A 24,412-nucleotide genomic window follows, 5' to 3' on the forward strand; every position below is an offset into this window, starting at 1 on the left:
CAGGATGGGATTTGGGGGCTGGGGAGAGCAGGGTTAAGGAAACGTGAGGATGGAAGGGCCGGCCCAGGGCGGGGAGAGTGGTGGAGGGCTCCACTGACCTGGAGAGGGCCTCAGACTCAGAGCCGCAGCCCCCTCCAAGTCCTGGCTCCTTTCCCGTTAGTTAGGGCAGCTGAAGCAGGCCACCACCTGCTGAAGCAGAAGGCCCATTCCCCGGCCTTGCCTGGCCACTCACCGGGGCCCTGGGTCACTCAGAGCCCTTGATGGGGTGGGTCTAGTCCACCTTTCCTTGCCCTTCTCCCAGTTACCCTCCCAAATGGTCTCTTTGCCCTCTCCTGTCTGTGCGTGGGACTGTTTCTAAAGCGATTTTCCTACAGCCCAGGGCTGGTGACATCACTCTTCTACTCAGTAGCCTTCAGTAGTTCCCTATCAACCCTCGAGTGAAGGAGAAATTCTGGTTTGGCCTTTAGCGCCTTCACAGCCTGCCTCGACTTCCCTTTCCAGCCTTATCGTTCCTCTCCCTTGTTCACTCCCAGGCCAGCCAAAGGGGCCTCCAGCTGTTCCTCCCACACGACGTGCCTTTGCCCAGCCTGGAATGTGTTCTGTCTCCCTTCTGCCTCTCGGGATCCCCAGTTTCCTGGACTCGACTTTGGAGCCTCCTCCTCCAGGAAGTCTGCCCTGATATCTCCCATCCCCCGTTAGCCATGCACCACTCACTGTCTTCTCTCACTAGAATGTAGGCTTTTTGAGGGCAGGGACTGTTGTATCCCCAGCCCCTGGCACACCCAGTCACACGTTGAGTAAACGAGTTTTGCTTTGGATTTGCTTCATCTCCCTGGGCTGCAGTTTCCCTCTCTATTAAATGAGATGGTTAGAGTTGGTGACATCACTGTTCCCTTCCAGCTCTAGAGCCTAGAAATCACCCTGAGCCTCAGTTTCCTCATCTATTCAATGGGGACAATAGAGCCTATTCTTCCTTCCCAGGGCTCTTGGGAGGCTCATGGGAGACAGTCGTACAAAGTGCTGCCCATGATGTTCTGGGGAAACATGGGGGCCAGACATAGGAGGTCCTGGAGTCCAGGCATGGCCCAAGATGAGAAGGGCCACCTTCGAGGACTAGCCTAGGAGGAGAGAATAGAAGGGAGGGGGCTTGTCTGACTTCTGTCCTGAGTCCCTGGAGCACCCCCAGGACCCTGGCTGCTGCAGATGGAAATAGAGGGAAGCAGGGGGTCACCTTTGGAGTCAGAGAATGCAGCCTGAGCGGGGCTCTGCAGGTGAGCTCCTCCCCCTTTGGGTTTTGGAGAGACAACTCTGCTGTTTATGTCAAGGGGAGCTGGAGCTCCCGGTGTGGGAAGGCCTTTCACTGAGTGAAGCTTGTGTCCCACCCAGAGCTTTGGGTTTGGGAGGCTTGGCTAAGGGGTGGGGGCTTGTTTGTGGTCACTCACGGAGTGCTGAGGCTTGAATCCTGACCTACCTGGCCACTTACCGTGCTTCTTAAGTGGGTGACCCTGGAAAAGACCCCTGCCTTCCCTGGGCCTCAGTTTCCTGATTTGAAAAAGAGGGTGTTTGCATTAGATGGGCCTCCATGGTTCCTTCCAGTGCTAAAGCCTACGCTTTGGACTGGAACCCAGGGTTTCTGGGGGCTCTCTGCATCCTGCCATGTTGGGGGGCAATGGCTTCCTCTGCCCTCCAATCTTGCTTTAGTTCATGTGACTTTATTGCTTGGAAAAATTCTTTCTAAGCTCTTTGTGTGAGAGTGTGTGTGAGTGACTGTGTGTGCAGGTGTGGGAGTACTGTGTTTGTATATGTGTGTGTGTGCAGGGTATGTAAGTGTGAGTGTATGTGTGTATGTATGTATGTGCACATGTGTGCATGTGTGCGCGTGTGCCTGTGCGTGTGTGTGTGCCTGTGTGCGCGTGTACACGTGTGCGTGTGCGTGTGTGTACAGACATTCTTTCCTCAGTGATCTCAGAAGCAGTCAGTTAATGGGCACATTTGAAGTGCCTCAGGTCTAGAACAGAGTGAGCCTGGGTCCGATTCCATGACAGCTCCGTTATGTGTCCTCTCTTCACTCTCAGACGACTAGCCCCACCAAGAGCTAGCATCCCTGAGGAGAGGGGAGGGGGAGGTTGGCCATAGCCATTGACGTTCCTGAAGACCCTGTGGCAGTCCCCTTTCCTAGCTTTGGTCATTTTTTACTAAGATCCACTTGGTGTTTGCCAGGTCTGGCTCCCCCACTGTCCTTGGGCCAGCCCCCTTTCCCCCCTCTAATTTCCATTATAAATGCTTTTCATCCATGCATTTTTCTGGGTGGGTGTAGGCATTCTTTGGGCTTTGATAGCCCAGAAGGGAAAAGTCCAGGAACAGCTGCAGACCCTGGGGAGGTTTAACCCCGAGGAGACAAGCTGAGGGGAGGCAGGCTCCCTGTCTGCAAATGTCAGAGGGATTGGCATGTGGAGGGGGATTAGATTCAGCTCTGCTTGACCCCCAGCGCTGCCCTGAGAGCCAGGGGGGGGTGGGCGCAGACATCGCAGAGGGGCAGGTTCAGACTCTGTGTGGGGAAGAATTCCTTAGCCAAGGTGCTCGGGATGGAGTGGGAGGCCTGTGAAGGGGGTGGGCTCCCGGGCACTGGAGGTCTCCCGGTCCAGGCTGGGGGGTAGCATGATGGCTCAGGTGTTTAGGAGATGCCCATTCAGGCAGGGGGCCAGACTCCATGCCTTTGGGGTCCCTCCCAACTCAGAGACTTTCTACTTGTCCCCAGAATTCTCTAGGACCCTGCTGGACTCTGGGTGGGCTAGAGATGTAGCCATTGGAATAACGGTCAAGGAGCTTCCTGTGGGACTGTATGCTTCCTGAGGGCAGGGAGCCCATTTTTTGACTCCTCTGAGCTTTTAGGTCTGCACAGCTGGCTACTGTTTCATTACTTGGTACCTGGGGCTCAGATATAGCTCATCGTCCATGTAGAACCCTCAGAATTGAGTGAGGCCTGGGAGGCGCCAATATAATGCGTGGTGAAGGGAAATCAGGCTTGGACTAAACATGCCTGTTATTTTGGTAGAGTTGCAGTGGATTGGGTTACTCTGAATTGGGTTGTGCTTGGGGTAGCCGTGTAAACAGTGTAAAATATAGGCTATGGCCAAAAAAAAGCCCAGCCATCTGTTATAAATTCTCTCTATATAAATATTCACTATTCTTTAGGCGGCTGGGCGCTCCTCCTCCTCCTCTTCTCTCTCCCCCTCTCCCTTCTCTCTTTCCTCTCTCCTTCGCTTTCCCTGTTTTCTTTCTCTCTCCTTCTCTCTCCTCTTTCTCTCTCCTCTCTCCTCCTCCTCTCTCTCTCTCTCTCCCCTCTTTCCCTTTCCTCTCTCCTCTCTCTCTCCTTCCTTCACTCCTCTCTCTCTCCTCTCAGTCTCTGTTTCTCTGTCTCTCTCTCTGTCTCTGTCTCTGTCTCTCTTCTCCCCCCCCCCCAGATTTTTTATCTTACTTGCAGTTAGAAGGGCCTAAAGGCGGGTTTGCTTTGCTCATCATTGGGGCTGTTTTCTTGGTGGGCTTTGAGAATTAGCAACAAATATTGTTCCCCACCCAGGCTGGAAGGCTTTAGAGCTGCCATCTAGCCTAGAGGGTTCTTTCTTACAGACTAGGAAATTGAGGCCCAGAGAGGGGAAGGGATTTGCCTGAGATCACATAAGTAGTTAAGTAACAGAGCTGAGATTCCATCCCTGGCCCTCTGAATATTTCAAAATCCAAGTCTCGAATTACAAAGAATTCTTTTCCCAGCATCCTTGGGAGTGCCAGTATTATCACCTCCCATTTTACAGATAAGGAAACTGAGGCCCAAGCAGATAAAATAATTTGGGAAAAGTCCCTGAGCTGATTTAGTCGGGTCTTCCGAGGCCCAGGGCAGGGTTCAGTCCCTGGTACTTTCCTTTCCTCCCTCCCCCTCTTCTCTTTTTTTCTCCTGTTTCCTTCTTTCTCAGATCTCCAGCCCTTTTCTCTTGTCTTTGTTCCTCTTCTGCTACTTGGCCTCCTTGACCTCGAGTCAGGGGCCACTCCCAGAGTCCCAGGGCTGGGCTGCCTTTCCCTCCCCCACCAGGAGCAGGGAGGCCAGACCCCTCTGTAGAACCGCGGCTGTTCAGGCTAACTTCCCCTTATCCAGCCAGGCCTTGTTCTGATGCCTCCTGCACCAACATGTGCTCCCGTATTAACCACACTTAAAGCAATTAGAGAAATGGAAGCCAGAAGCCAGGCTAATTAATGATTGTCCTCCCACGGTGGAAGAGTCAGCGCACATTTATTAAGCCCTGACTGTGTGCCAGGCACCATGCTAAGCACTGGGGTACAAAGAGGCAAAAACCCAGTCCTTGCTCTCCAGGAATAATAAGCAGGCGTGTTAGCACTAGACAGTGCTATAAGGTTGGCAAAGCTGCCGTCCTGCCCCATTCTAACGAGGGAGAGACAGAAAGGGGTCTGAAGGCCTCTTTTTTTTGCTGAGGTCAGGAAGGAGAAGACCAAGAACTGTACTTTTGGGTACCTTGCTGAAGATGCGCAACCCCCACAAGAGCCCCCGCCCTCAGGGACCTTCCATTCTGCCAGGGCTGAAAGACTCAAATCTAGGGTTTGAAGCTGCAGCCAAGGAGGCCAGGTTGGGGAGGGGAGCTTGGATTGCGTGGGGGAGAGAACTTCCTGGATTGTCCAGCCCCCTACCAGTTCCCCCAGTGATGCCTTTATTTGTACAGAGAAGGGAAGGGTTTCCAACAGGGAGAGGAAGTAAATTGGTGAGGAGCAGCCAGCCAGGGAGAGTGGCAAGTTAGGATTCAGACCCAGGTCTTTTGACTTCCAAGCTAACAGTCCTTATGAGTTGGTGCTGGCCTTCACTGAAAAGCTTAGAAATCCTGAATTAATTGATAACTTTTGAATGGCAGCATTTTAAGCAAGTAGAGGTAGAGTGGATTGAGTGTTGACTTTGGAGGCAGGAAGACCTAGGTTCAAATTCTGCCTCTGACAAATACTGGCCGTGAGACCCTGGGCAGATCACTCAGTCTTTTAGAGCTTTAGGCCCTGGTGTCAAACTCTTACAGAAATGAGAGGCGCCAAGCCTTCAGGAAGGCTCCCTGCCTGTGTGCATTGTCTCAGAAAACCGCATCTTAACATTATCTGTGTTCTATTGTAGTTTCATTTCCCAATTATACGTTAATGTGGCTCAGCAGCTCTGCCCTGGGGCAAGCCTCTAAGACCAGAACTGGCAGAGAAGGTGCCAACTTGGGTTGATACAAGATGGTTCCTCTTGTGAAATTCCCTTTACTGGTTAAAACCAAAACCCAAACTGTGCTGAAGCAGTGAGAGGCCCCAAGGCTCAATGGCTGGAAGAGGTCAGGAAGACTAGCCTCAGTTTCTTCATCTGTTAAGTGAGGAGGCTGGAGTAGAGTTCCCCCGAGGTCCCTGCCAGCTCTAAATCTGTGCCTCTCAGACCCTCATTCAAATTCTTCTGACTCTGTGATGCTAGGCCAGGTAGGTAACCTCTCCGGGCCTCACTCTCCTCATTGGTAACATGAAGGATGAATTCTAAGTCCCCTCCCATCTGCAGAGTCTAAGACTGAAAGTCAATAGACCTAGATTGAAATCCTGGCTCTACCCCTTCCGGCTCTGTGACCTTGGCCATCTTTCTGAGCCTCAGTTTCCTCATCTGTAAAATGGCCATCACCACGCTTTCCCCTTAAAGTGCCTAAGGAGGCAGGTGGTTCCCTGGCTTCTAAGCCTCCAGCTACACTGGCATGTGAGCTATTAAGCATTTCAGATCCTTGGCCTCTGGAGGCCCAGTTTCTATAGAAGCAAGTGGGTGTGGGCTGGTTGGGTTTTTTTCCAACTCAGTCTCTTTTTAAGCCTCATTCATTGAAGGTAACATCTGCTACTTCTAGCTTCTTGATTTGGAAAGAGAGAGCCCAAACCCTGTGAACCGACAGGCAAGCCCAGAGGTTTTGAGCTGTTTGCCTTTGAGAGGGAAAACGTGACTGGCTCAGCAACTCCTAACAAGAACACACAGTTTCTGGAAGGGTGCGGAAAATGCTGTCTTTCCAGTTTGGGCGGTGAGCGCGGCAGAGCGAAAGGGGGACGTTTTGTTTTGTGCTGAAGCCAGACCTGAAGGCTCAGTCCTGTTCACTTCCCCGCAGTGGCGCTCCTCCGGCTCCGACCCCTGAGGTCCCCGCTTGTCATCTTCACTCCCCTGCTACTCTATAAGATTGCTGCCGCTTTCTCTGTTGAGTCATTTTTGGTCCTGTCCGACTCTTCACGACCCCATTGCTTCCCATTGCTTGATTAGCTTGGATTGCCGTTTCCTTCTCCAGCTCATTTTACAGATGAGGAAACTGAGGCAAGTAGGACTAAGGGTCCCACAGCTAGGAAGTGTCACACGTCTGAGGCAGGATTTGAACTCGGCTCCAAGGCCAGAGCTCTATCCACTGCGCCGCCTAGCTGCCCCCATTCATTCATTTCTTAAACTTTGTTTAATGTCCTTACTATGTAAGGCAAGATGGCTGAATGGAGAGAGATCTGGGGAGAGGGAAAGGAGCAACACATTCTTATAATGCCCGCTGTGTGCCAGCTACCATGCTAGATGCTTCACAGATATTATCTTGTGTATTCCACACACCAACTTTGTGAAGTAGCTGCTGCTGTGATCCCCATTTTACAGTGGAGGAAACTGAGGCAGACAAGTTAAGTGGTGTCACGGCTAGTAAGTGTCTGAGGATAGATTTGAATTCAGATCTACCTGACTCCAGGCCCAGCACTCTATCCAGAGTCAGGAAGACATGGTTTCAGAGCAAACCTCTGACACCTACTAGCTGGGAATCCCTGGTTAAATGATTTCCTCTAAGCCCCAGTTGATCTGTGAAATGGGAATAATAGCAACTCTCTGCCAAGGTTGTCTGAGAAATCTGCAAACTGGGAAGAGCTAAGAAAGTGGGATCATAATCAACATTTGGTGCCTGCCCCTTCCTATGAGTGAGACCCAGCCTCTGACCTCAGGGCATTTACCAGTGGGCGGGGGAAGGCTTGACTGACCTGAGTGGGTCCATTGGAGAGCTCTGGAGGCCGTTCCATAGGCTATGCTGTTAGAGGAGCTGTGACGCTTTGTCTGCTGTCTTCCTGCATTGGAAGATCTCCCATTTGGAAGGGGGTTTGGCTTCTTCTGCTTGGCCCTGGAGGCAGGACCAGGAGCCTGGAGGGGAGGTTTCTGTGTGTCAGATTTAGGGTGGATGTCAGAAATCCCTTGTGAAATGGTAGAATTGCTGAAGGTCAAAAGACTGCCTTTAAAAGTAGTGAGCTGCCCATCCTTGGACGTGGGCAAGTAGAAACTGGAGGATGTTGGCCAAACTGCGCGGGGCCTTTGTAAAGGCATGGACTGGACTAGATGGTCTCTGGGGGCGCTTCCAACGGTGACTGTCTGTGATAGAAGAAATGGGAACAGGTCTACGCCCTTTAAATAGGAAAATGGCCATGGCCCCAAACCCTGGGAAGAGCTGAGTTCAGCTGAGGGGAGACGGGGTTAATACACCCCTTACCCATGCTGTGATGCTCCACTCAGAGGCCACTCCTTCCAGGAAGTCTTCCTGGGTTGCTCAGATGATGACTACAGATGATTTAGAAAAGGGCTTCACAAGTCTTAAAGTATTCTCTTCATGTTGCCTGTTGCTGTTTTACCTCGATTTTGACTAATCGGGGCTGGCGTGCTGGCAGGGATGAGTGACAGCTAGCACCAGAGCACTTGGAATCTCAGGGCAAATCGAGGAGGGCCTCAGCAGGAGGGGCCGAGCCCTGGGAGGACAGAGGGCAGAATAGGCAGGTGTGGAGGGCGGGCCATCTGCCTCACTGGAAGGAAATTCCAAATCAGTGAGATCATAGATGCCTTTGAGATATTTGGGTTCTGGGTCTGAGGACCATAGAATGTCAGAGCTGAAAGGGACTGGAGACATCATCTAGTCCAGTGGGGAAACGAAGGCTTGGAAGAGGGCATGTGACTTTGCCAAGGGCTCCTATGACAAAAGCTTATGTTTCTCCTGTGGATAGGATGGAGAAATGTGGGGTCAGGTGATGGTGAAGTTAATAGGGGGGTTCAATAGTCAAATCAGATAATCCCCTAGTGTGTGTGTCTTAAGCACTTTCTATGTGTTCAGCAGACCTTCATCATGAGATGTTTCCTTGGGAGGAGGTCTCCCCTGGAGTGCCCCAGGGCTCTGCTTAGCTCTCTACTGGGAGTTGGGTATGGCCACTGATGGTAAGCCTCTTACATTTTCAGAGGAGCCCCTGCTTGGAGAGATGGCAAGTTGGTATCCAGAGATTTTGACAGCTGTAGAGCCCTGGGTTCAGTCTAAGACGATAGCATTTGATTGGGACGAGTGTAAACTTTAATACTGAACTCAGGTTGGAAAAAAAAATCAGCATCACAAGTGCACGATGGGAAAGGTTGACTGGGTGGCTATTTGTCTGCAAAAGATCTGAGGCTTTTAGCTCAGAAAGAAGGAAGGAAAAACACCATCCAAAAACCCCCAATCCTGCAACTCTAACAACAGAACTCACTCACAAAGGAAACAAAGTGGCGATAAGGCAGCCCCCAAAGCAGCTGGCTGGGCTGCATTAGAAATCAGCCGGCCCCTGGCCTGGGTTAGAGCCATGATGGGCCCCTGTGCACTCTGCCCTGGTCCAGTCACGTTTTGGAACATCATGTGCATTTCCTGCAGTCATATCTTAGAAGGAAGCTTCCTACACAGAGGAAGAGGCAGACCTCGTATATGATGCTAATACAAAGCATTACAGCATCATACTAAGAGACATCCAGGGGAGAAAGCAGGGTCCTTAGAAGAGAACTTATTTTTCATTTAATTAAAGTGAAATTGAACCGAAAAGGAGTAGATTGAATTACCTGGTTTTCATTGTCTTTGCCTAACTGGTCTTGATCCCTATTTCCAAGGGAACATCTGGGACTAGACTTGGCCCCCAGCCAGGATCTGTTCTGTAGAAGTTAATCATGTTGGGTGAGGTTCATGGACAATGTGCGCACAGATGGTCAGACACTCTTGAGACCAGCTCCTCGGGCTGCTGGGAGCTCAGGGAAACTTCATGAAAACAGCGACGTGGGACAGAGCATGAATGATTGACACATGTCCATTCGAGGAGCCTTGGGACTCACTGGGAGCAGCTGTTTGGGGAGGGGAGGAGGGGGGAGGACTGAGGTGTAGCGAATCACCTGTGCCTAGACCTGCCCCCCCCCATGTGAAGTAGCTAGAGCCCTGAACTTAGGGAGCCTCTGTTTTCAGTTTCCTCATGTGTAAAATTGGAGGGGGGAGGGGAACTCTTGCCACTGTTTCCTGCCTACATTGTATCTTCTCTCCAGTCCTCAGAGTCATCCTCCTAAGGTACAGATCCCATTCTATTACTGCCTTGCTCTGAAATCTTCAGTGGCTCCCTATTGCTTCTGGGATGAGGTACACACTCCTTTACCTGGCTGGAGTTGCTGACCATTGGCCTCCCACTCACCTGTCCAACCTGACTTCCTTTTGCTATTCACATACTTGTGAACGGTGGGGGGTCATCTCCTACCTCTGTGCATTGGCACAGGCTGTGCCCAGGCCTGGAATGCCCTCCCCCCTCGCCCGTCGTCTCTCAGAATTCTTGTATTTTTTCCTACTCTGTTCAGGTGTCCCCTTCTCTGGGAAGCCCCCTCGGATCTCCCCAGTTTTCCTTACAGTTCTTTGCGGGCCTGGCGAGTCAGGAGTCCCCTCGCTGTCTGTCAGCCTCTCCTTTGGGCTTGGGGCTGCTACATTCAGATGCGATTTGCCAAGCTGAAAAACCATCTCCTTTCTGAGCCAAGGCTGGAACCAAAGTTTCCCGAGTCTGGGGCCAGGCCCATGCGCACACAGCCAGTTGGCTCAGGACTGCTGAATGTGGTTGGCCGGGTTTGGTGGGGCCAGCTAGTTTTCCTTTGCTGTGCCTGTCATGATATTCCAACAGCCTGAGGACGAGCTGAAAAGTATTTAGGGTTGGGGCTTAACGAGCTTAGAAAAGGCAGCGTCTGAGTCAGGAGGCCCTGGGTTCAAGTGTTGCCTTTGAGGCCTGTGGGCCGCAGGTGACTCTAAGTCAGAGTCACAGAGGGCCTGATGCTGTGCGTCGCAGCCCAGGGAGTTTCCTCAGCAGCGACTCTGGTCGCCTTGTTGTTCCTGGAACCAGATGCTTCATTTCCAGACTCGAGGCATTGCCACTGGCTGTCCTTCATGCCGGAGTTCTCTCCCTCCTCATCTTCCTTTCCTGGCTTCCTTCAGGGCCCAGCTAAAGCCCCACCTTCCCCAGGAAGCCTTTCCCATCTCTAAGTCCAGCAGCCTCCCTCCGGGCATTATCTCAAGGTCATCCTGCCCACAGGACAACACAGTGGTTGTTGGCATATCTCCTCCTTTGCCTCTCTGTCCCCAGGGCCTGGCACATAGTAGGCACTAAATGTTTGTTGATTGACAGGTGCTCCCTGTGCCAATGAAATCCCAGGTCTAGGCACGGCTCCTCCACCTCTCCCGAGCAGCTTTGCCAAAAGCCCAATCTGAAGATCATCCTAAAAATTTCACAATGGAAAACATGCTGCAGCAAAGGACAGTACCAGTGTATCTGTAGCTCCCTCCAAGTGCCTGTAGCCAATCTTACCCAGAAGTTTGGAATCTCAGGGTCATCTTGACCAAACTTTTTTGATTGAGTACCTGAGTTCAAATGTGAGTACCTGAGACACTTACTGGCTGTGTGACCCTGGGCAAGTCACTTCACCCTGGCTGCCTCAGTTTCCTCATCCGTAAAATGAGCTAGAGAAGGAAGTGGCAAGCTACTGCAGTATCTCTGCCAAGAAAACCCCAAAATGGGGTCATGGAGGGTCGGACATGACTGAAACAACAAGGCTCATAAGGAAGCAATTTTGAACATTTCCCCCAATATGTGTATTTTTAATTTATAACATACATAGTACTAGGGTGCTAATAATAAACAGAAAATTTAAAGGCTAAGATAAAGATGACCTGCCTGAGCAAAGGAGTTGCCTCCCACCCCCAGACGTGCAGGGAGCACAGAGCTGCCCCAAGCTCACTCAGGCTTTTGGAAAGATGCGTTCACTTCTGGCTTCCCAGCCTACTGCCTCATTAGCCAGCTGGGACCAGTGGCAGGACGTCCACCCCCGCCATAACTCTCTAAAGTACTTCCCTCACACATCAGCAGTTTCACCTAGAACCCAAACCCCCCCGGGGAGACAGTGCCTCTGTGAGCCTGCACATCTCCGAGAGAGAGTGCCCAAGCCACGTTGCTCTGGGTCTCCCCATGGGCCAGACCTCCACTGCACAGACATCCCCGGTATACAGAAAACAATTGCCCCGAGAAGCGCATCCTACACTGTACTGTTGAGTTCCTGACAAATGGCTATCTAATCGCTAATTGGATACCTCCGATCATGAGGAACTCCCTCCCTCCCCAGACATCCCATTCTACTTTCAAATAGCTCTCAATCTTAGGAAGTTTGTTTGTTTTTCCTCATTTAGAACTGAACTCCCTCTTGGGCACATCCCCCTCATTACTACTAGTCCTGACTTAGCAAGGCTAATCTTCTGTCCGGATGACAGCCCTTTAAATACTGGAAGACAGCTGTCAGTCCCCATTGACTAATGAGTGAACACACAGCCATACTTTAACTCTTTTTTCTTGTCCCCTGCAAAAAGAATTCCTTACAGACCTAGTGGCATCATAGAGAAAGGCATTGTGTGGTAATAGATAGGATGCTGGAATGGAAAGGAGGAGGTCTTGGATTCAAATCCTGTCTCTGGCACCTTTTAGCTGAGTGACCCTGGTAAAATCACTTCCCATCTCTGCACCTCAGTTTCCTCTGCTGTAAAATGAGGGAATTGATCTTGATGGCCTCTGTGTGGGTCCAGGGGTCATGTGGGAGCACAGCCCTGGGGTTGTAGCCCAGTATGTCTTGATGACGCTCAACATTTCTGCTCTGCTCTTGCAGCCTCCCCGCTCCTGCTCTTTGCCAACCGCCGGGATGTGAGGCTGGTGGACGCCGGAGGAGCCAAGTTGGAGTCCAGCATCGTGGTGAGCGGCCTGGAGGATGCGGCAGCTGTGGACTTCCAGTACTCCCAGGGTGTCATTTACTGGACGGACGTGAGTGAAGAAGCCATCAAGCAAACGTACTTTAACCAGTCGGGGAGCGCGGTGCAGAACGTCATCATCTCCGGCCTGGTGTCCCCCGATGGCTTGGCGTGTGATTGGATCGGGAGGAAGCTCTACTGGACGGACTCGGAGACCAATCGAATCGAGGTGGCCAACCTCAATGGAACCTCAAGAAAAGTCCTTTTCTGGCAAGATCTGGACCAGCCGCGGGCCATCGCGCTGGACCCTGCACATGGGTAAGTAACTCTGCTGTGTTCTTACGGCCAACGGTCTTGCTTCTTGGGTTGAGACGGAAGCAGAACTGAAAGGAAGGCTGAGGAGGCATCGTCACGGCTGCCAGGCTCTCTCTGGCAGCCTTCTCTAGGTTGAATCTGTCTTGTTTATCAGGCCATCACACACTCACGTGTGTCAGCTGCTGCCGGTCGTAAGCTGGAGCTGGTAAGCATCTCTGGGTTGTGTAGAATGGCCTTGACATCCAGGCTCTTTGAAGGGGCTTGGATATTTCTTCTAAAAAAATGGACTTTTGCGGTATTCTCTGTAGAGCCAGGCTGATGGAAAATGGGTGGAAATGTTGATTTTGTTTCATGATGGGATCTCAACCTGTGATTTCATTAATGATGGGGCCTTCCAATGAGGGAAGTCCTTCTACTAAAGTACCCTGGTAACTCCTGTAACTTACAGTCTTCAGAGATATAGAGTGACTTGCCCAGGGTCAGAGACTTTATATGTCCAAAATGGTGCTTGAACTCTGGTCTTCCTGACCTACTTCAGGTAATATATAAGATCAGAGACTTCAAGTGACTTGCCCATGGTCACACAGCTAGTCGTATCAATAATAAATATCAAATAATATATAAATAATAACTCCCTTGCCTGGAGCTCACACCTCTCCTCTCCTCACAACATCCGTGTGGGAGGGAGAAGTCCCAGAGTCATAGATGTGGAGCTGGAAAGGACTTCAGAAATGGAGAGGCATTATTAACCCCATTTTACAGGTGGGATGACTGAGTCTCAGAGAAGTGAAATGACTGGCGCACAGTCATGCAGCAAGGCAACGTCAGACCTGGTTTGGGGGCCCTTTTCTGAGGCCAGCACCACTCTGTGCCTGTACCATCTTCTCATCTGAAGTCAGGGCTTGAATGGGGAAATTAACAGAAGATGAATCTCTCAGTAAGTCCGGAAGAGAAACACCTTGGTCCTTGGAAGAGAAAACGGGAGACTCCCCTCCCTACCTCACTGGCAGCTCTCCAGTGGCTCAGTGTCCTCGTTTGAAGACCGTGAGCTGGGAAGGGCCGTCCTCAGTCCCACAGCTATTTCCCCAGTACGAGTTACGTGCCAGGTATCAATGCTAGGCGTGAGGTCACAAACCCTCTCTAAACCTTAGAGCTCTTATGGAGCATCTGGGTGGCACAGTGGATCGAGTGGTGGGCTCGGAGTCGGGTAGACCCAAGTTCAAATCCAGCCTCAGGCACAAACTGGCAGTGTGACCCTGGACAAGTCACTTAGCCTGTTTGCCACAGTTTTGTCATTGGTAAAATGGGGCTAAAGTAGCACCTACCTCCCAGGTAATGTGTGGAGCAAATGAGGTAATACTTGTAAAGCACTTAGCACAGTGCCTGGCACATATAAACACTACATAGACGTTGCCTACTATGACTATTATTAGCTTGAGACCCCAGGCAGGTTGGATGTTGGTATGCCCATTTTCCAGATGGGAAGCCCAGGTCCTGTTTGGATGAGAATGAGCAGCCCAGCTTGGTTGGTACTCTAATGGTAGTGCCTGAATAGGAGATGTTTAAGCTGAAGCTGGACCTTAGGCAGAGTCTGAGTCAGCCGTTCAGTAGTCTTAAGCACCTGCTGTGGGCCAGATTCAGAGCCGGATACTTACCTGTCTGGCCTCAGTTTCCTCAGCTGTCAGATCAGGGGGTTGGACTAGCTACACAGCCTCGAAGGTTCCCTCTAGCTCCGTGGGACCCTAGGGTCCCTTGACCTTTCTGGGCATACAATAGAGGCACTGTAGCCTAGTGGGTGGAGTACTGAGCTTAGCATCAGCAAGACCTGGCACTGAGCAGCTATGTCCTGTCCTTTCTCGGTAACTCCCTAGCACTTTCTTCACTGTGATGAGGAAGACAGCTCCACCACCAGGCATCCCCCCACGCTGATGACATCACAGGTCCCTTGTGGGTGCCTAGGGGGCCTGGCTTGCCGCCATGTTGAGTGTTCTGGTGCTGGCCTGAAGGGCTTGGCCCTTTGTCGGGTGGCCACTGGAGCTGCTGGAGATTCTCGCTGGGTGGCGCCTCTGTCGGAGCTGCGGTCCCTGAGGGAAGGAGCGGTACAGAAGAGTTCAATCACTGGGGAGCGAGTGCAAAGGCCGAGGGTTCCCCTGAATGCTCCCCTGAGAGCCTGGGGCGGGTGTGCTCAGTCCCAAGCCCTTGTCGGATGCAGCAATTATGACAGTCTGAGTCGGGGGGGGGGGCAACAAGAGCAGGGTTGAGGCACCTCCTCTGTTGTTGCTGATTATGTGGCTGGATGAGCTGCAGCATTTCTTGAATTTTCTTTTTTTTCCTTTTCTTTTTTTGGTGAGGCGATCGGGGTTAAGTGACTTGCCCAGGGTCACACAGCTAGTAAGTATTAAGTGTCTGAACCTGGATTTGAACTCTGATCCTCCTGACTCCAAGGGCAGAGCTCTATTCACTGTGCCCCCTAGCTGCCCCCGCGCATCACTTCTGATCCTCGAATCTTCCTAGGGTCGGTGATAGGAATCAAGACGGGCCCCTAGAAGACCATCTAGCCATGCTCTTTATTTTAGAGAGGCTTAAAGAGGCTGAGTGCCCTGCCCAAGGTCACCCAGGCAGTAAGTGACAGAGCTTGGCTTTAAACCAGGTCCTTGGGCTCCAACAGCATCCTTCCTTCCCACTGTCCCACGCTACGTTCTCGGCTTTCCAATGACGATGATGGTGATAAGCGGACTTTTCAGACATTAACGCAATTGAGCCTCACAGTCGTTCTGTGAGGTAGGCAATGTTATTATCCCCATTCTCCAGCCAGAGAAGCTGAGGATCAGAGACCTTAAGTGACTTGCCCATGTTTGAACAGCTAGTAAGTACTAGAGGTAGATTTTTCAATCCAGGTCTTCCTGCCCCGAGCTGAACATTCTCTCCACTAAACCATGATAGTACCTATTAAGTGCTTGGCAAACTTTAGTGGTATGTATGTTATTATTTTTGGGCAGCCCAACTCTCCCCAGGCTCTCTTTCTCCAGGTTATGGCTGGTTTGCTCACCCCCCCGGGTAAGGATGATTCCCTAGAGTAGTAACTATAAGGCAATAATAACTCCATTCTCTCAGGGTCCTAGAGATAACCCAGGTGTGAGGGAAACATTCATAATACTCAACATTGTAGCTTCTGAGCACCCACCAGCATGCTTCCCATTTATGCAGATCAATCACAATAATACCATGGACTCCTGAACATAGAACATTTTCTAAACTAGGAGGTAAAAGCAAACATTTACCCAGTAGAAGGCAAAAACAGGGATAAGAAAAATGTAACAGTTAGCTCTGAAACCCCAGTCATACTCTCTCCTGCACACAGTGTCGGCGGGGAAAGAGAGCACTGCACAGTCAAGAGGCTGGTGAATGGGGAAGTGGCCTGAGGCAAGTAATGCCTCCTGACTGCTGGCTTTGATGTCCTTGATCTCTTTAGGGAGCCACTGGTACTATTTGTGACTTGCCAAGATGTCAGGCTGTTGAAGGCAGTCTCTTTTAACACACAGCCACCCTTGGCAGTACACTGAGTGTTACACTTTTTCAGCGATAAGCAGTTCCCTTAAGCCTGAAAGCTGCCAAGCTCCTCAGATCTGCTCTGGGCCTCTGAGAAGCGTGTCCCGCTCAAACGAGCAGCGAGGGATTCTGCTTTCTCTGTTAAGCTCTCAGCAAGGCCGTGCCTCTGTTCCAAGCAGCACAACTCACAGCAGAGCAAAGCCTGTCTTTCCTTCTCTGTTTCTCCCTCTCAAACCAGAGAGGGTGACGAGGGGCAGTAGAAACAAACCCTTGGGAGTTGTTTTCCTCTTTGGCTGTAGATGGTGTCAGAGGGGAATACTGCCTTTCTCTAGCCAGTCTGCTGTTAGTAAAGCGATACTTCTCTTCCATCCACGTGGCTCCCGGAAAAGCATCTGCAGAACCTGCCTGTCAGTCCTCTGGGGCCAAGCAGAACAGACCTCATCTCTTTTCTGTGTGATTAGTCTTTCCTGCGCGAACGTGTTCCCCTTCTTTTCTCCAGGCTCCGCAGTCCCAGTTTTCTTCCTTAGCTGTGGCGTGGCATGAAAGGTACACACGCCACCCTCATAATCAGAAAATTTCCCGAGCAGTGTGCCCTCACCTTGTGCTGTGGGGGATCCACAGTCATGGTTTGGGTTTTCTGGGTAGTGTCAGGATTAATGTAGCCAAGCTGCCAGAAATGACCACTAGACATTAACGTGAGTAAAGGAAAATTTAAGGACACCTCCTGAAATCCCAGTACTCCTGGCCAGGATTACAGAGTCCAAGGCTTTTGAATCATACCTGATGATGGTGTTTTTTTTTTGTGGTTAGGCAGTTGGGGTTAAGTGACTTGCCCAGGGTCACACAGCTAGTAAGTGTCAAGTCTTTGGTCTGAGGCCGGATTTGAACTCAGGTCCTCCTGACTTCAGGGCCGGTGCTGTATCCACTGTGCCACCTAGCTGCCCCTCATACCTGATGGTTTTAAAAGGAACCATTTTCATGGGCTGTCTGGAGCTGCATTTTCCTAAAAATGCTTCCCCAGGGAAACCTGTGTCTAGGGGTCCTTGTCATGAACTCTCACGTAGGCCAGGATGTTGCCTGCTTAAATACATTTTTTATATTTTTATGATAATTTTTATATCATTTTCCTTTCTAAATGTATCCCTCCTTCCTCCTCTACCCACGAGCCATCCTTTGTAGTGAAGACTGAAAAAGAAAGAGGGGAGAAAAAGCAGTTCACAAAACCAACCAACACATTGCCCCCCCTGACAGTATATGTACTATTCCATACCCACAGCCCCCCACCTCTGTGGTGGGGAAGGAGGGACTCGCATTCTCTCAGCTAAGTTGGTTGTTTATTTGGAGATAGGAAAAGACAAGAGCACAAGGGCTTTGTGGTAGCCTCTTAAACATAGGATTCTCACCACTTGAACATCCTGGCACAGCCTACTGCAACGGTGTAATTTACTGGTTTCTGATGTGAGTGGGGAGCGCCATGAAGCTCACTACTTCTCAGGGCTTGCTTGGCCCATTGCGGCTCCATTTGGCCTCATTAGGCATGGACTGTATGGGCAGGGGTAGGGGGAGCAGGGAGGGGAGCATTGAATAGAAGACCTGAGATGGCAGGAATCATTTCCTCTATATTTCAGAGTGTTTCTGGGGCCAGAATAGCTCAGGAGTGTGTATTGCTCCAAACCCAGGTAAATAAGTGAAAATCCTCCAGACCTATATCATCTTTTCCTGTAGAAATAAAAAAACTTCCGACACTCTGACTGCAGCTCCAAATCTCCATCAGTGGTAGTTGTGTCCTGCCCTAGAAGGCGTGTTTTTTAGCTTGTGGCTTGTTTTTATCTTTGGGGAGTAGAGGCAATTATCGCTTTAAAGTCTAATCCTTTTACATTTGCGTGGTGTATCGCTGCCCTTTAAATTTTGACCAGGGCTGTTTGGGGTTAATTTTTAAAACTTGAGTCATGGACTTCTGAAGTCTGATGCCTCAAAGGTTGCCTTTGCAGGGTCGATGAATGATTTGTACCTCTGAAGTTTGAGATATTTTATCTGGCCTTATTGGCGGTAACTTCAATCGTCACACCTCTGGCGCCATGGGGGAAGGAGCCTTTGACTTCAAATCCTGGTGCTGTTTTTGAATTATTTCTGTTCTTTGAAAGGAGGCCATTTCAAGATTTGCTTGAAAAATGTTTGATTCTCCCCTCTCTGTTTAATTGTCTCTAAAATCTTCTGATCATGTATTCAAATCGTGTCAGCAGCTGGGGTGGTGCAGTGAAAAAAAACAAACCATGGGATTTGGTGTCAGAGGCAGGATGTGGATTCCAGTACTGGTTGTCCTGTATGACCTCTGTGACTTTGGACAAGTCTCTTCCTCCCTCTGGGTTGCAATTTTCTCAACTGGAAAATGAAACAGGTGGGCAAGATGGCCTCAAGGACCCTCCAGCTCATGATGGATGATCTCAGGATCTGAATTTGGTGAAGATCATTGAATATCCGCTTGGACCCAACGCCATTAAATCTGTCTAAGGAGGCAGCCCCTCTGTGGCTTTGGTGAGGGGGGCACGGCACAATAAATTACAGGTAATAAGGTAACAGAATAGGTCTTTAACCACTTATTGAAAGGAATTGCCATTGATAGATTGAAGTAAGGCAGTTAAAGTTAAGCTGTTCAAAGCAATGTCCTTGTAGAGGAAGGGAGTGTGACCACTGTCATTCTCATTTTAATAGATGGGCAACTGAGGCTCAGAGAGGTTGAATAGTTGAAGTCAGGAAGGCCTGAGTTCAAACCCTGCCATGCCCAGTTACAAGCGTGTGATCCTGGGCAAATCATTGAACCACTCTGGGCCGTAATTTCTTCATCTGAATAGTGAGGATTCACAATTATGTGGCCTCTAGGATGCCTTCCGTGTTTTAATCTATGATCCTAGGAGGTTATTGACTAAGGGAATTGACTTACCCATGGTCACATGGTCAGTATTTATCAGAGTCAGGACTTGAACCCAGCTCTTGCTGTCTCACTCTCTCCTTCTTTCTTCCGCAATTCCAGAATGTCAGAGCTGAAAAGAACCTCAGAAGCCTCGGAATCCAACCCCTTTCTGACTAAGGATTCCTCCCACACTGCCGTGGACAAGCATCCTGGCCCCTCCATCCAGCTGAAAACGGCTGATCTCCAGCTCCCTCCCCGTGCTCCTTGTCCCTGGTTCCGCCCTCTGGGGCCAGGCAGAGCCATGCTAGCTGTTGGGCCCTCCCCTTATCAGGGGCTCTGTGAAAACCACATGTTAATGGCTGGCTTGTTCACCGGTGAGGTGGCCTCTCTCTTTTAGTGCAAAAAAAAATATGAAAGTGACACACATTTTTCTAATTAAAAATAAATTTACTATTTTTATAAAATAGCTGCGTGGCCTTAGGCAAGTCACTTCTTTTCTTGGGCCTCTGTCTCCTCCTGTGTACAGCAGACTAGTCCGGCCAGTCCAACGCCTGGGGTCAGTTCCAGCCCTGAATTGGCCTGTGGTCAGTCGGCACAGTCAGGAGTGGCGTGGGGATGACGGCAGAGGGCAGCCCCCCCCCCCCCGCCCCAGCAAGCTCTTCTCCAGCCTGGCCTCTGCACCTTCTCCTCACTTTTCTGCCTTCTGAAATGTGGCTGGATCTTAGTGAGTCTTTTGCAAACAAAAATCCCATTCACAGGAACTTTGTTTAGGGAGCTTGAGAACAGATAAAGAGGTTAAGTGACTCATGTAGGGTCACGTGGCTAGTGAGTGTCAGAGGCTGGATTTGAACTCCCGTCTTTTCTGACTCCAAGTCCAACACTCGATTTCTCCACCCAGCTACCAGAAAGATCCTTTCCCCTTGGCATTTGGCAGGTAAGCTCGCAGCACTTAACCAGCATCATCTGCTTCCACGTGCCTCCAGGGGCACCACCCCTCCTGACCTACAGATCTCAGCCGCCTCCCCCTGCACCTCAGATCTGGTCACAGGCTGCTCACCACCCCCATTCCGGCTCCTCCTCAGTCCGCCACACTGACGTACAGTACTCACCTGCTGGCCTGCAGCCCCCTGGAGGGTCGGGGCGGCCCCCTGGCCCATCTCAGCCCCTGCCTCAGCCTCCACACAGGGACTCTGAGGAAACAATAAGGCAGCAAGACAGGAGAGCGCGCATCTTCCTTCTCTGCCCCTTCTCCATTGCCAACAAGGACACCCTCATCCTTCGAGGCAGCTGAGTCACCCACCCATCTACCCTCCCCGCATCCCCATCCCTCCATCTAGTTGTTAGAAAATCTCCTGGATTCTCCCTCCTCGGCCTCTCTAGAATCCACCCCTTCTCTTTGGCTTAGGGGCAGCGATGTGGCTAGATGAGAGTCAGGAAGAGCAGAATTCAAATCCTACCACAAACACAGTCTGTGGGACCCTGGGCAAAGCCTTAATGTCCTTTTGTCTCAGTTTCCTCATCTGTAAAATGGGATAATAATAGCACCTCCCTCCCAGGGTTGTTATGAGGGTAAAATGAGATAATATCTATAAAGTATTCTGCAAACCTTTAAGTGCCTTAGAAATGCTATCATCACCACCCCCACCATCATTATCACTATTATTATTATTGAGGCAGGAGGGAGGCACTGACGTGGGCCCTGGGGAAAGTCAATGGTGACCAGCCCCTGCCTTCAGGCACCATCTTTTATCTGAAGCCTTCCCAGGATCCCTCCAGCTCTAAGGGCCTGACTGTCCTTGTCTTGTCTTTACCCATCTGTGAACATTTTGTTCCTTTCCAGCAGAACATCAGTTTCTTGAAGGCAAGAAGAGTTTTGTTTTTGTCCCAGCGGCACATGGCATGGTATATAGTAGGGGCCTAATCGATGGATGTAAATGTGCATTCCGGCTCAGTATCCTGCAGCATCCTCAGTATCCTTGGGAGCAGAGAGCAGTGTTACCAAAGCCAAGGTTAGGGAGAGTTGGAGCTCAGACACGGCCTTCTCCTCCAGGGAGCCTTCCGTGATCTTCCTCCCCAAGCTGGCCACTTCCCTGTCAGGGCTCCCAGGGCCTCTTTTCCATGTCATGTTGTGTGGTTTTGCCCTGCATTTGTGTGAACTCAGAAAAGGAAGGGGCTGTGTCTCAGCTAATGCTGGCCTCTTCCCCTGTGCCTGGCCCAGTGTTTTGTACCCAGTAGGCATTTAATAAATCTTGGTTCCTCTTTCCAGAAGGTGGGGTGTGGTCAGCGGAGCCAGCTGTTCGCAGGAGGGGAGCTCCTCGGTTGGTTGGGCCTCCCTGGAGCTATGTGCCTGGGACAGGGGAGGGGGCAGGGAGGCTTCCTTCTCAGCCATGGCAGAGAATACCTGAGAACTGAAAGTGGGAAAGTGGTCTTTTGCCATGAAGCCTTCGCACACACGGAGAATTTTCCGAGCCTTTTGCCAAAGCAAATATATTAGAGCCTCGTTACTGTAATGTTCTCCAGTCCCTTCCCAAGCCCCGGTGAGAGCCCAGGCAGACTTTGGCTGAGGCTGTCCCTACGGCAGAAGGAGATTTCAGGGCAGAAATTCCCCCTCTCTTGAAAGCAGTAAAGAGATGTCTCTTCCCTGTCCCTTCTGGTCCCCCTTCGCCCTCTCTGCCTTCCCCCACAGCCTTGGATCACTGTCTGTGAGCTGCCAGGGGCTCAGTCTGGGTTGGTAACATGAGACATTTGTGCCGGAGGGCCCCAGTGAGAACAAAACATGCCCTGCTTTCAGAAAATCTGGTCCTGACCTATGTTTGGCTTCCTCTCTTTGGCGCTTTCCTTCCCCACTGCTTGCTGCTGTTGTGGGAGTGCAGGGGAGGGGAGGGGTCACAGATCATAGAGATCAGCCAGTTCAGTCTTCCCATTTTACAGATGAGAATACTGAGGCCCAGAGGTGATGTGACTTGCCCAGGGGAGGGAGGAAGGCTTATGTTGAGCTACTGATGCTTCTCAGGAGGGAGTCCCTCCCTCTGGCTCCCTGAATCCTAGCATGTTGTCCATTAGCAAACCTTTGCTGAGCCCTGAGGGTGCTCAGGGCTGTACAGAAGGCACACGCAGCATAATCCCAGCCTTCCTGGAGCTTGGAGGCTCATTGGGCATTAGGAATAGACAGTAAAGGATCCTGGGTGATCTGTGCCCCTTGGGTGGTGAGATCAGCAAAAGCTCTCTGAGCTCTGGGGAGAAAGCCAACCCTAAGGCCTGGGAGGGGCTCACTGGGATCACAGGATCATCTATTTAGAACTGGGAAGGAACCTTTTGTTGTTCAGTCATGTCTGACTCTCCATGACCCCATTGGGGTTTTCTTGGCAGAGATACTGAACTGGTTTGCCATTTCCTTCTCCAGCTCGTTTTACAGATGAGGGAACTGAGTTGCCCAGGGTCACACAGATAGGAAGCGTGAGACTGGATTTGACTTCAGGCCCAGCGCTCTATCCACTGCACCTCCTAACTGCCCTGGAAGAGACCTTAGCGGCCACTTAATCCAACTTCTTTTATTTCATTTATTTTTTAAAAATAAGCTTTATTAATGTATTTTGTTTTTACATCCCAGTCGTTTCTGAAAATACACACTCCCCACCCTCATCTCTCCAAAGGAGCCCTTTCTAGTATCAGTGAAAAACAGTTTAGCTTAACTATGAGATGCAGTCACCTCTCCTGCCTGGGCAGATGGCCATCGGCCACAGGAATTAGAAGGCATATATCCTTTGTTGTCTGTTCACTGAGATCTTTCTCTAGAGCCTAGGCTCTTGGAGGCTTTCTTCTGCACCTACATTATGGTGGTCACTGTGTAGTTGGTTTTTCTTGGTTCTACTTACATCTCTCTGCATCAGTTCATGCAGCTCCTCCCATGATTCTCTGATTTCCTCACTGAGACCTTTCACTAGAGCGTAGGCTCCTTGGAGGCTTTCTTCTGCACCTACATTATGGTGGTCACTGTGTAGTTGGTTTTTCTTGGTTCTACTTACTTCTCTCTGCATCAGTTCATGCAGCTCTTCCTATGATTCTCTGATTTCCTCACAGTCACGCTCCCTTAATTTTACCGGCAAAGAAACTGAGGTTCAGAGGGATGACGTCCCTTGCCCTGTCATCGTCCCCTGCTCACCAGGAGTGTGTTCAGTACAGGCATATCTCAGAGATATAGTGGTTTAATTCTAGACCACCTCAATAACACAAATTTCGCAATAAAGCAAGTCACGTGATTTTCCAATTTCCCAGTACATGTGAAAATTGTGTTTACACTATGCTGTAGTCTATTCAGTGTGCAATAGTATTATGTATAAACAGTGTACGTACCTTAATTATAAATACTTTATTGCCCAGAATTGCTGCCCGTCATGAGAGCCTTCCGCGAGTCACCATCTTTGCTGGTGGAGGGTCTTGCCTCCCCATTGCTGGCTGCTGACCACTCAGGGGATGCCTGCTAAAGGCTGGGGTGGCTGTGACATTTTTTAAAATAAGACAACAATGAAGTTTGCTGTGACTGACTCTTCCTTTCACAAAAGATTTCTCTGTAGGATGTGATATTATTTGATTGCATTTTGCCCTGTGTAGAACTTCTTTCAAAACTGGGATCAGTCCTCTCAAACCCTGCCACTGCTTTATAAGCTGAGTTCCTGTAATATTCTTCGGTACTGTTGTGTCTCAGGGAATAGGAAGGCCTGGGGAGAGGGAGCAGATGGAGCACACACAACGTTTATTAAGTTCACCATCTTATGTGGGTGTGGCTTGTGGCACCCCAAAACAGTGACAATAGTAACATCAAAGACCACTGACCCCAGATCAGTGTAGCAGATAGAATAGTAATGAACAAGTGGGACGTAGTGTGAGAATGATCAAAATGTGACACAGAGACACGACGTGAGCACTTGCTCCTGGAAAATGGCACTAATGGATTTGCCCCATGCGAGGTTGTCATAAACCTTCGATTTGTATGAGCCCCTCCCCCCAAAAATCTGCAAAGCGCACTAAAGCAAAACACAACAAAATGAGGCGTTCCTCTATTGCCTTCTGTATTTGCCCTTAAATTCTCTTCCATAAGCCTCTACCTTTAAATGGACGCTGGGAGTAAAGTCAGAAAAGTCTGGATTCAAATCTTGCCTCAGAGATGTACTAGCTGAGTGACCCTGGGCACGTCGCTTTACTTCCCTGAGGCTCAGTTTCTTCCTGTGTGAAATGGGCACACTAGCACCTACCTCACACAGTTGATGGAAGGCACTTTGCGAACTCTGGGCTTCTCTAGAAGTGTTAGCTGTTATTATGAGAGAGTTGTGGGTTTGGAAATGGAAGCTTGAGCACTCAGAGAGGTGTCCCCAGCAGCATGGTTCCATTTGAGCTGCCTCATTTTTAAGGGGCCGAGGTTTAAGAAGGGCCTGGACAAGCTATAGAGTGACCAGAGAAGGCACTTTAGCATGGGGAAGGGCCTGCCTTTCGCACCATACACATGAACATCAGTTGAAGGAAATGCAAATTCTGAGCC

At 50.3% G+C, this 24,412-nt stretch overlaps 1 protein-coding gene across 2 annotated transcripts in view; it reads left to right on the forward strand.

Annotated features, from left to right (window-relative positions):
* Positions 1 to 24,412, forward strand: part of LRP5 (LDL receptor related protein 5) — a 152,543-nt gene that overhangs the window by 28,485 nt on the left and 99,646 nt on the right. For both annotated transcript variants that reach the window (XM_078148553.1, XM_020968128.2), the window contains exon 2: positions 12,023 to 12,419. In XM_078148553.1, coding sequence (XP_078004679.1) covers positions 12,023 to 12,419 — 397 coding nt within the window. The remainder of the gene's footprint in view (positions 1 to 12,022; positions 12,420 to 24,412) is intronic.

The sequence above is a fragment of the Phascolarctos cinereus genome, unplaced genomic scaffold, assembly GCF_003287225.1.
Source record: "Phascolarctos cinereus isolate Bilbo 61053 unplaced genomic scaffold, phaCin_HiC Scaffold_9;HRSCAF=440, whole genome shotgun sequence".
NCBI classification, from domain to species: Eukaryota; Metazoa; Chordata; class Mammalia; order Diprotodontia; family Phascolarctidae; genus Phascolarctos; species Phascolarctos cinereus.